The following is a 12,538-nucleotide window of genomic DNA, read 5'->3' as shown; positions in this document are numbered from 1 at the left end:
AACAGTGCTCAGAAATTTACAGTAAAACGCAGAAGTGTATATAACTCTTAGTGGTACGTTCTGATTGAACTGGCAAGCGCTGATAAAAACAAAGCAGATCTTGCACCATTATTGATATAACAAATAGTAATTTTTTCTTGAAATGTGTTTAAGTGATGTTTGGCCAATTGAGAATTGACCAGAATCAACTGTCATAATTCTGCACTTCTTGCTTGAAAATGCAGTAGACAGCATGGGCATTGTAAAAAAATATAAGTTTGAGATAACTGTATGGTCTTAATTCCTGTGTGACTCTGAAATAAGATTGAGACCAGAAGCTCATAAGAATTCATTTCAATAACTTAGACCCTGATTTTATTGCTTACTTCATCACACTTTGATGTTAATCTGTTTAAAATATTTTATATAGAAGGTTGTGTAGTTTTTTTAGCCGTACAACTATATCCATAGTTTTTAAAGTCTGACATGAAGAATTTATTGTTTCCTTTCTGGCACCCAGCAGCTAGAAGTGAAGACCATAGGCCATTCATCAATATATTCCTATTTTTGGAATAAAGAATTCCAAACCATAACTACTATTTTGCCATTTCCATCCTACCTGCCAGAATTATTTCCATCTTCTGCTCCTTGCGATTTTAAAATCCTCTCTTCACTGTATTCATACATATTGTATTCATACATATTCATACATCAGGATTCTCTACAAATAAATGTTTCCATAAACTTAACTATATTACTGACAAGAACACCTCAAAAATCCTTTTATAACTCTAAGCTAATTTGCTTTTTCATTATAAACCGTATAAATTATTTAACAATATGGTTTTGCTCTACACTAAACATATGTATAGAATTCTTGTTAACTTACGTGTTAACTTAAACAGGCACCACTGATTTTTGTCCAGAAAAAGCCCAAATTCTGTTGATAAAACTACTCTTTCCTGCAATGCAGAAATGGCACAGTACTAACCATTTGAGAAGTCAGGCTCTGATAGTGTTGATTAGTTGATCTTTTCTGTTACAAAGAGTACACAGAAACCTGCATAACAGGTTGTGGGAGCTTGTTTCACACGAGGCTTTGTCTCATTACAATTTTCAGAATTAACCTGAAACTTGAAACTTTTACTGAGAAAGGCCAGTTCCAGTATTTAATCTTCCCAGTCTTGGTTGTGAAGCACTAAAACTCCTGCCACACACAAAGTAGTGGATGGTTGTTGGAATACTGCACCCCTTCCAAAGATTTAGTATCTTCTACCAGGTCTTGATTCAGGACTTTATTTTGATGCTTTGCCATTGTGCCTACTTTTTCATCATCATTGTATGCTTCTGTCTCACCATTTCAGGACTGTGAATGTTGATTCTAAGAAGCTAATCCAAAGGAGACAAAGATACCTTGCCAAATTTGAGTTTTCTGTTTCAATAATTTTGTTAATTAAACTTTGTGAGATGAGATATTATACCAACTATTTAGTTATTCAAACTTGGAACTGAAAATAAAGTTCAATCTTAATTTATTCTAAAATCAAGAGGGATTGGTAAAATCGTGCTGTCCTGCATTCATTATCAAACCCTACAATGAGGAAATAATTTTTCTAAATTTCTTCTTTTTCTGTGTGAACACAACCAGTTTTCAGAAATATCTGTGAAACAACTACTACTGTACCTATATTTCAAACAGGGAAACTGAGTCAGAGAAAGGTTCTCATGTCTTGGGCATGACTGCATACAGATCAATAGCCGTGGTAAGACTAAGGCTGAAGAATTAGTAGCTGTTGTGTGTTGACCCATTCCATCATAATACACTACCAGGGCACATTTCTTTTCACATTGCAGAAATTCTTTCTCCAAACTGCAGTGCTGGGAAACCCTGTAATTATGCACAGAGCACGTTAGGACAAAAAACAGCCAGTAATTTTTGGCTCAACAGGTTTACGTAGAACTTTAGAAACTCACTCTCACTACCAAGAATATTCATTCAGTCATCTTAGGCCACTTTGTACTGTTTGGATGGTAGTGGAACAGATAATCAAGCCCTTATAGCATAGCATAAGAACTAGTTCTTATAGCATCCTCAGAAAGCCTTACGAGCCTCAGTGAGGCTTTGTACTAGTGCAGAGATTAATTCATGTGGAACTAATTGCTGAACTGTGGCCTAAGTAAGAAACTGGTCTAGCTCTATTTGCTTGTTACCCAGTTGTCAAAATGTAGTGCTCATTAAGTGCAGAAACAAAAGTCCAGATAGGTTCTTTATATCTGAGAAATGTGTTTCTCGTATAAGAAAAAAATAATGAGTAACTCAGCAGCAGAATTTAAAACTTTGTTGAAAAGAAGGGAACTCATAGGCAGGTCTTTTAAACAATAATTATTCAGAGGCCCTTCTTCTATGCATGTTTTTATGTAATTTTACCCAAAAAAATTAAAATTTGTGCAAAATGCATTTTAGCTACCTGAGACCACAGAACATGAATGAGACTAAAAAAAATGCTTTTAGTCCTGCTACTCTTTTCCATAACACAGACTCCATGCTTGGTGTCATTTGCACTCTAATTACTTTTCTCTCTATCCTTAACACTATTCTGTAGAAGACAGTTCTAGTTTCTGCTCTACGCAAGACATTTCTGGACTTCTCTAGCTTAACCAACCTGCTGAAGTCCCTAAATCATGATCCAACAGAGGTCACTAAATTGAGAGCTACAGATGTCTCCTTTCACCAACAGATGTCAATAATCTGGTGTAGGAGGCATGACAGCATATTTTAGCAAAATTTGGCATGGAGATATTATCTGCCCTATGCAAGTACCAATCAAAAAAATCAGTCTTTAAATAAAAGCAAAACCACAAAGACTAAGAATTGGAACTAGCAGTTGTCAAAATTGTTCAATGTTACAGCATTTTCAGGATGTACTCAAGTTCTAATATGATCTAGAATGGAGCTGGAATGCTCTGCTGCCTAACATCACTGAGGAGCAGTTTCATAAAACATTTTATGAAACTGAGTCTGCCTATCTCTCAAAAAGAGCAATCACACTCTTCTCTGAGGCACATATCTACCAGGGAAGGCACCAACACCTGTGTAGCCATACAAAATAATTGCATCAGGGTATTGACCTGGCTGAAAATGAACCCAGTAAAATAAATTCTTTTGCTGAAAACCCACTGTGGTTTGCAGCAGGATCCATTGTCTGATCCAGCTTTCTACACACAGTTTACCCAAATGCCAGGACTAGACAGTGGTGAAGAACATGGAGTCTTGAATGGAAAGGAGAGATAGCTGAGTTTCACCATGTGTATGGTTAATGCGTTCCAGATTAAGCCATGAGTATAGAAGTCCTACATCAGATAGGCATTTAACAATTGCAAATTGCAACTGGTCATGTCAGCTAACCAGGTAACTAAATAAATATGCCAACAAAGCAGTTGGTGGCAAACACAAGACGAAATCTTCAAAGTTGTGTCTGGGAAGTTTAGGTTTCCACACATGAGCCCACCTATGGCTTCCATTTGTAAATGTATCTCAAGCAGCATTTATCTGTTCCCAGCTAGATAAATGGATCCAGGCATTCCCTTGCCCCTGTCCCTCAGGCATTGAAAACCACCACTTAATCATCCAGTAAGACCTTTCAACCCTGATTATCTGCTTCTTTGCAAGTGTCAGTATTCCTGAAGGTAGGCATATGTAAAGATGCTTACCTCCTGCTTCTTTTTGACTGTGAAAAGACTAAACCACAAAGGGATTCTCAAATAGTCTGTCCTGGTTATCTCCTTCAATCTGAAGCACATCTGCAGGATCAGGATGCACAGATTAAACAGGCATGGGCAAGACTTCGGAAGACTGGTAGCTAGTCTGTATATGCATTGCATACAGGATTACACTCAGAATTCAAGACACTTGGCTGCAGTAGCAGGGATTGTTTCTTTTCATTAGCGCTCAAGATATACCTTTTACAGTAATCCAGATTTTTAAAAATAGCAGCACAAAAATCCTTATAAATAACTGTGCTGATTCTGGCCAGAAGAGGGTTAATTTTTGCAGTAGCCAGGAGGGGGCTCGGCCAGGACCCAGAGATTGTTCTATACAATCTGATGTCATTTTTGGGGTCAGGGGAAGGGGTCCCTTCTGTTTCTTGGAGCATGTTGGGGAATTCTGCATGGTGAGCACTTGTCTGTTAATCATTCACCTCTTCTACACTTCACCATTAAAATTATTACTGTTCTTTTTCTTATTTGTTGCTATCTTCAGTAAACTGCTTTTACTTCAATACATGTCTGTGTTTTATACCTCTTGTTCTCCTCTCTATCCCACCATGGTGGGAGGGAGCAGGGGAGCAGGGGACTGAGCAAGCCGTGTTTCACTGGGAACGCTAAATTGGGAACACCATTCCTAAATGGCAATATCTTAACATTTTCAGGAGGGCTACTCGTAGTAGTAGATGATACCAGAGAAAGTAAATCAGTGTAGTAAAAACCACAGGTTACAATTAGATATGTCCAGTAAGTTCATGTTCATGTTCAGATGCTACTGCTTCTTTAAAAGACTGAGTAATGATACTTCTTTTCCCTCCGTTCAGGTGTAATCCTGGGATTTTCTCTTCGATCATATAAGATGAGCTATCGGGAAGTGAAGTACTTTTCGTTTCCAGGAGAACTACTCATGAGAATGCTGCAGATGCTGGTCCTGCCACTAATTGTATCCAGTTTAGTCACAGGTAAACTGAAGCAAAACAAAACAAAATATACCCCCACACATCCTCTTTTGAATATTTATAAAAATGCACACACCAAAATCTAAAAAGTGAACATTCTATGTCCTAGAATTGTTATAACCTGCAGAAAGATATAGCATTGCTATTGCTGCTTTAGAGGCAAGGTAATAAGAGATTTGAAATAATATAGAAAGAAAATGAAAGATGGTTTTCCAAATTCACAGACAAACTAACAGTACAAGCTACTATATGCAACTGCTATGAAGCTGTCTCTGTTTTCCACTCTCTTCTTTTACTTTCTGAACAGATATTTCCTCCACAGCGTCCTATTGTTATCAAAGATAACATATCTCAAAAACACAGTGCCAAAACCCAAGAAGGTTGAAACTGTTGACTGTGGGCAATAACACATGCCTGTAACCACAGATATGCAGAACATCTGCCTGCTAGCTTCCCATCAATAGATTAGAAAAAATAGAATCCTATAATAGAATTGTTTGAGTTAGAAGGGACCTTAAAAATCTGTTGCAATCCTCCTGCCATGAACAGGGACACCTTCCACTAGAGCAGAGCCGCATCCAACCTGTTCTCTGACACTACCAAGATGGGTCATCCACAACTTCTCTGGGCAACCTGTGCCAGTGCTCCATCACACTTACAGTAAAGACTTTATTCCTGATACCTAATCTAAACCTACCTTCTTTTAGTTTAAACCATCTTCTCTCCTATCACTACAAGCCCTCTTAGAGGCCCTTCAGGTACTGGAAGGTGTCTTAAGGTGTCCCTGGAACCTTCTCTTCTCCAGGCTGAGCAATTCCAGTGCTCTCAACCTGTTCTCATGAGAGAGGTATTTCAATCCTCTGATCATTTTCATTACTTCCTCTGGACCCACTCCAATGTGTCCATGTCCATAGGGAATATATGGATGGGATTGAATGGAAAGTTTGAAAGAAACTTAATCCCATCAGTTCTGTTTTGTTGTCTTCTGGTCAGCAGCTCTAAAAAGCTTTGAATGCTCTTTACCAAGTTGTTCCTCTAACTTGTGATATAATATTTAATTTCTTATGGTCATGTATGTCTTGGCATTCCACCCAAGTTTTGTGGAGGACTTTCAGATTTGTTATGAATGTTTAGGATGTACCTGTGATGTATTTATTCTTTCAATTATCTGAAGAAAAGAAGGTATGGATTTTATTTTATTCTATTGACCATTCAGCTTGGAGAACTTAATTAAAATCATCTACTGTGCAGTCCTCGTATCAAAAACACAAATGCACTGCATTGATTGACAGAGAATCCAGATAAGTTGTTGTCTATTTAATTGATTGTCAAATATGTTAATATTAAGATCTCTTAAAAATGCAAATGAGCAGAGACTCACATGTTCACAGAAAGCAAAGGAAGTGTGTACAAGTATAAGCTGTTAATTCAACAGCAGAAAACTAGGGTATTCATAATTACAAAATCGTTTTCCTTCTCATATTTCAAGAAAAAAAAGTGAAGTTTGTTTCTATGCACACACACTATATGGATACTGAAAGTTAAATGAACACTGAAACTAGGGAGTATAAGTTTTGTAGGAGAAATAGAAAAAAAAATTAGGTTTTATTCCCAACCACTGTATAGTTTTGTTACATGTCATACATTCTCCCATCTTCTTGTCCCTTTCACCTGCAGAACTCTGTGGATTGGGAGTACACTGAGAGAAGAACCATTAAAAGTAGTAAAGGAAAGATATTTACCCCTCGTCAGTGTCAGCTGGCACTACTGCTCAATTTTGCAGGATGAATTATTTCAGGAAAATTTATCTGATCAATTCTCAATTCCTGATAACTGCAATAATAGTGGTTCTCTGAGAGAGCTCAAGGTAAATCAGGAATAGGTAAATCCTATACAAGGATTGGAATGATTTTCAATAATCCGAGTAGGAAAACTTCACTCAGGCAAAGATCTGCAAATCCATCTTAGAGAGTCACAAGCGTCACAAGGAACTGGACTTTTGATGAAACAATCTCATTTGCTGTGTCACCAGCTCTCAGAAGAGATTTTGTGAAATATCAGAAAAATGAGTTTCCAAGTAATCCTATTCTGAAAAGAGTCTTCATTCTCTGGATTCAAACAATACCCTTCTTTTTATGTGTTTTTCTTTCCTTTTAAAGCTCTTTATCCTTTTTTTTCATAACAATAATTTTCTTTATTATAGAAAAGCATTTGGCAAAGAGAAATCTTCTCTATCGGTAAGATTTGCCCTGCTATCATCCATGTGCCTTGTAATATTAGGTGGTTATTTATATTAAGTGGATTATACTTAAAGATCCCTTTGAAGTAGAGACAGTAATTTTCAAGGAGAATAACAACATTTTAAACTTCTTTAGCTGGGTAGGGAGCAATCTGCACTCAATGCAATTACAAATGGCAGATTAAATTTCTTTTTAAGAAACATTCAGTACAGCAGGACTATACCATTTCTCATGGGAATAAAATATTTTTCCAAATTATTCTAAAAATTGTGGAAAAAAGCTCTTTTCTACACTGAACAATACCTCACTTAGCATACAAACTGTTTTTGTAAGAAGGATGTTCTTACATATTTGCTGCAGAGCTCTCATACAAAAATGAACATGCAGGCATTAGTGAATATCAAAATATAATTAAATATAACCTTTGCAGCTGTACTGCGGTGCCATTTTATGCATCCTTCAATTCTTTTTTTACACTACAGGATAATTCAGTGGATAAAAGTGTTATACTTCTCAAGTTAGTCCTCAGACCACTCAGTATATGGAAGGCAAATCTCTTATTTCCTGTATTTTGTTTGGCAAACAAAGTCGATGCCCCTTAACTAATCTCAAAGGGACTTCTCCAGGTCTTCATCCTGATAACACACTTGTTTCTTTCAGTTGTCAATTATTTGAATAAATATTTTGCTGTTTGCAGGGGCAACAGTGTCTCCTAGAAATGATGGATTTCCTGGGTAATGCTGGTTTCCCTTTTGTATTTACGCAAGTGTGATGGATGTAACTGTGGCAAAACCATAAATTATGGTCTCAGTGTTATTAGGAATAGGCTGGGGATGGTTACTTTCCCTCGCCAACTTTGTGAATGTCAAAGAAGTTAGAACAATAAAATCCAGTTAATAGTTATTGCACTGTTATAGAAATGAAAGATAAATTGAGAATCTGAAGACTTCTGCTATTCAGGTAAACAGTTCTGATGGTTATTCACAGACCTCAGGAAAATAAACTATGCAAGCTGAAGTCAATGCAATCACACTTCTTTACCCCTGGTTTTTGTATTTCATGAAAGAAGCAACACAGGATCACATTCAGAGGTTTTTCAGTCACATTTGCATTACGACTTACCCCATTGCCTGTGGTTCAAGCAGGTGTGCAGCTTTCTCCATGAGATTCTATCTTCTGACATGTGTTTTACCAGGCAGGTACTAACGTCTGTTTGGGAGAAAATAGAGGTTATTTGCATGTCATTCACCATCCTTTCATATTTATAGGAAAATATGATTACATGCATGTCTATGTTATTTATTTTTGTGGTCTAGACACAAATTCAACTCCGTACTATGTGTTGGGTTTTATTGTCTACAATCTTTAAAATGAGAGAACTCCTATGTCAGCATTCCCAATTGGGATCTCATACGAAGTCAAAGGAAAAAATAAAACACAGTATGTGAGAGGAAATGTAAATAACCAAATAAATAAATTCCCATTTGAATTGTATTATGGCCAAGTGTTAAATATGAATTCCTATACAAACAGAAAGTTGACAATTTTGCTCTGTTTCTGTTTTGAATTTGCAGTAGTTATAAGAGAAAAAATATTTTATGCTTTCTCATTTCATTACAGCTTGAAGCATTTTACATGAAAATTGCTTTACACAATTATTTTAAAACATACCTTGTACCTAAAAGATATATAAAACAAATATATGATAGCAATTCAACTCATCATGAAATAGTCAAAGCCAGAGAAAATTGCACCAGCAATAAGAACACTATGCATTAATGTTTTTTGAGCTGTTATGGCAAGATGATAATGAAATTGAAAGTCCAGTCCTTAAAACTGGCCCACAAATTTTTTTCTGCATGTTTCAGATATTCACTGCATATAATGCAGTCAGAATGAGGTATCTTTTCTTAACAAAACCCGTCCATGAGAATGAGTCACAACCAGTCTTTACAAAGAGCATAGTTTTAACATAATATTAGTGAGAAATTAATGCTAGAGAAATTTTGTAAGTGTTATTTGCAGATATTTTGCACAGTTCTAGTCATAGTTCAGTTTAATAGACTGCTTCTCCTTCCACAAAATTTTGAGAGCTTGGAATTTACTTTTACAGGGATGACTACTTTTAAATGCAAGTGAACTGGTATAAAATTCTGTGCAATTATTTCAAATATCTTTGTCTGGTAAATCATAGCAAAGCATAAGAAGCCCATTGTAGACCTGACACTAATTTTTGCTGCACATTGCAGAAGCAGTAAGTCTACAGTTTGCTTACTAACATACATCAAGATGGGGAAGGAGAACAGGAGAAAGGGTAACACTGAGGTCTGCTGGCTCACCAAGGATTATACAACAATTACAGAAGGGAGCAAAGAACCCATTTGTGAGTACCAGTACAACTCACTGTGCACTAGACAATACTGATTGTCCAAACTGTTTCTGGGAATAACACTAATATGGTGCAAATAACTCTTAACCACTTACCAGGATTTTGTGCACAAGGTTCTGTACAAACAGACCATGGATCCCCTGCCAAAAATAGAAAGCTGTGTGGAAAAACAGTTTAAAAGAATGAGTATGGAAAATTTACTTCAAAGAAGAAGAGCATTTTAATATGTAGTTTGTATAATATCTTAGTTTAATTTTTTTTACTTTCTAACTCAAATAATGTAGCTATCATGAGTGGGTTCTGGAAGAAACAGAAAATTCCCTGCCTCTGTATGGTTTCGATAACAGTCAACAACACTGAGTACTTCAGGAGACATAAGTGATTTTTTGGGGGGGGCAGACTCAGAGACACAAGGTTTTTTTCCTGAAACTTCATGAAAATGTTCATAGTAGTTACTGCTACACAAACTATAGAAGGTATTGACAAAGAGAAGAAAGATGGGATTTCCATGGATGGAATCTTCTTAAGCTACCTCGGAAGTGCACACGATGCTTTTGAGTTTAGCTATCAAAGGAATGCAATGGACGGTGCCCTTTAAAAACATCCAGTAAGGAATAAGATCCATCCCCTCAATGAGATAAAACCAAGACACACAAAATTACTGAAGCAATAAAACAAAGCACTCTCAGGGCTCACAACTAACAGACAAGCTGTAGTTGCTGTTGCTTAAAATTGCCTACAATGAACAAGGGTAATGTTCAAACAACTGAACTTGACAGAGTCTCCGAGTCACTCCCTTACCTAAGTCAGGAAAAATGCAGCATCTGGACATGAGCATATTCTACTGCAGAAAAGCATGTTTTTTTCCAAATGCTACTTGTGGATGTAAAATGTAGAAAGTCAGTGCTGTGACATTTTGTATAACCTTAGGCAAATCATGTTTCCCTTCTGCATCTCTGCTTTCTTTCTACCTTCAGATGGACTGCTGGTGAAGTGTTCTTAGGGCTTTTTATAGCTATTAGGCAGAAAAGAAGATGACTGTATGGGATGGAAATTTTAGTAAAGGCATATAGAATAGCTCAGCAGATCCATATAGCTATTTTAGTTAAAATGATGGACTTAAACTAGGTTGTATAACAGGGACTGTGACACAGTGCCTCAACCTCCTACATCCAGACAGCAGATGTACACTACCTTCTGTGAAGACATAATTCTAGAAAATCATCTGTTATTATACTTAAGAAATCAGGTTTTATATGTGCCTTTTTAATGTTGGAATGAGAAAGTAAATATTCTTGAAGAATAACTAGATGTAAATGCAAATGCATATCAAAGCCCTATCCTCTATTAATCATTATTTTTTTACAGTAACAATCTTCTTTGTTATCATAATAAATTAATAGCAGTAAACTTAAAGGGCCAGAATTTTCAATTTGCTCATCTCAACCTTTCACATCAGAGCACACAGCAGGGAGGGACCTGTGCATCACCTCTTCAAAAAAGAGGCTGTGAAAGCAGCATGTGTCCAGGTTTGTTGAAGCAGGACCCATACTACTTGAAACCTCCAAGCAACTCCTGTGTTCTCCTGTCTGCTGGCTGATAAGTGTACGGTGGAAAAAGGCTGTCACCTACTACAAGGCCCCAGGTGCTGTCTCATATCAGCTACAATATTTATGGTAATTTCAACAGATGGAAAGTCTCTCATTCAGGCAGAACAGACCTGTGGAGCCAGTTAATTCTCTCTCAGGGGAAAAAAAAAAGAGGTGAGACCTAGCAGTAATTCCCTTTAATTCATTCTGTCAGAACAGACACATAACCAGTACCTGTGAAACATTTTAGTACTCACAGTCAAGCTGGAAGGTAAAAACATTAATAAAAGTCAGTCTTATACTTCTGCATTTAAGAAAAGTTTAAGAAATACAGCATTCCTAATTCAGTTCATGCAGTTCTCACACAAAAACCAAGAAGAAGTTAAGCAGTGTTTGGTTAGTTAGCTAGCCATGAGAGCAATGAATCCAGTTTCCAAATTCCAAATTTTGGCACATTTTCTGATTTTCAAAAAATTCTAATTTTTGGTGGTCTATAGAAAGAATTTTAGGAGTCAGAATAATTAATACCCACCAAATCAATACAAAGTTCAGCTGACTCCAGTTATAGGGAAACGACTTAACAAATTCTCTCTAACCAAAGCACTTGGATTGTCAGTGAATTTGAGCTGCCTATATATTTGTATTGTGATCTCTCTACAGAGTAATGCTGTAGACATGTCCTGTAGTATGAAACCTACTATAATTAATAAGTTCATGGACATCCTAGGGGTGTATTATTTTATCATTTACAGCTTTCTTTTAATGCATAAAATATTTAAAAAGTAATTTACCTTCTTTCTAGGCAACTCTTTCCTCTTTTTCTGCCACCCAAAGCTTTATAAGCACATCAATATTGTAAAAGCTGAATTACATGGCAGCTTTAATTTTATGCACTTGTGCATTTCATGCACAAATTTCATGCATTCATATGGATATTTGCATATGCAATTTACATAACTGGATGACACAGTTATTTACTTTGAACATTCACATACTTAAAGGAAATAAAGGAAAGCATGCTTTGATTTGTCTGTGTCCAAAATAGAGACTGTCTTAAAGTGTTGGCATATAAAAGTTAGTAGAGATCCAGTCATCTTGTAAATAGAATATCCTGTCAGGTTAACAAATCAATTGAAGAAACATTGGTCCAAGTTCAGAAACAGTTTCATCTCAGAATAGCATCTTTATGGTAGATTCAGTCCAACAACAGCTAAAAATATACAAGCACTGATCTATAATAAAACTATTTTCAAGACCTTCCCTTCAGTAGCTGTATTTCTGTATAACACAAGTCTATCAAGTCTGGCATATAGTCTTTAATAACCATTATTTATACAGGTGACAGATTTGACCCTTCTTAAACTATTACACCCTGCAGTTTCAAGGCAATGTGAGCAATATACGTTTCATAATTATGACATATAATCTTAAATATTTTGGAAAAATATTTTTAAAGTTTAAAAACTGAGTTTAAATAGCAGGCAGCTATATTTTAAAAAAAATCAGAAGGAAAAAACGTAGCTTAGGAAGTATTCAGCACCTAGAAGCATCAATTTTCATGCAAAAACACTAAAGAAATTATGTTCAGATTCTGAATGTGCTGGCAATCAGTTAGGA

At 36.2% G+C, this 12,538-nt stretch overlaps 1 protein-coding gene across 4 annotated transcripts in view; it reads left to right on the top strand.

The window, feature by feature from the left end:
* Positions 1-12,538, top strand: part of SLC1A3 (solute carrier family 1 member 3) — a 60,878-nt gene that overhangs the window by 12,198 nt on the left and 36,142 nt on the right. For 3 of the 4 annotated variants that reach the window (XM_041396019.1, XM_041396017.1, XM_041396016.1), the window contains exon 2: positions 4,569-4,706. The exons of the other annotated variant lie outside the window; for it this stretch is intronic. In XM_041396019.1, coding sequence (XP_041251953.1) covers positions 4,569-4,706 — 138 coding nt within the window. The remainder of the gene's footprint in view (positions 1-4,568; positions 4,707-12,538) is intronic. 4 annotated transcript variants of the gene reach the window in all.

Source organism: Onychostruthus taczanowskii, unplaced genomic scaffold (genome assembly GCF_017590055.1).
Source record: "Onychostruthus taczanowskii isolate IOZ18803 unplaced genomic scaffold, ASM1759005v1 scaffold123, whole genome shotgun sequence".
In the NCBI taxonomy this organism is placed as follows: Eukaryota; Metazoa; Chordata; class Aves; order Passeriformes; family Passeridae; genus Onychostruthus; species Onychostruthus taczanowskii.
The sequence above is the reverse complement of the archived record's forward strand: the minus strand, read 5'-3'. Positions and strand labels throughout refer to the sequence as shown.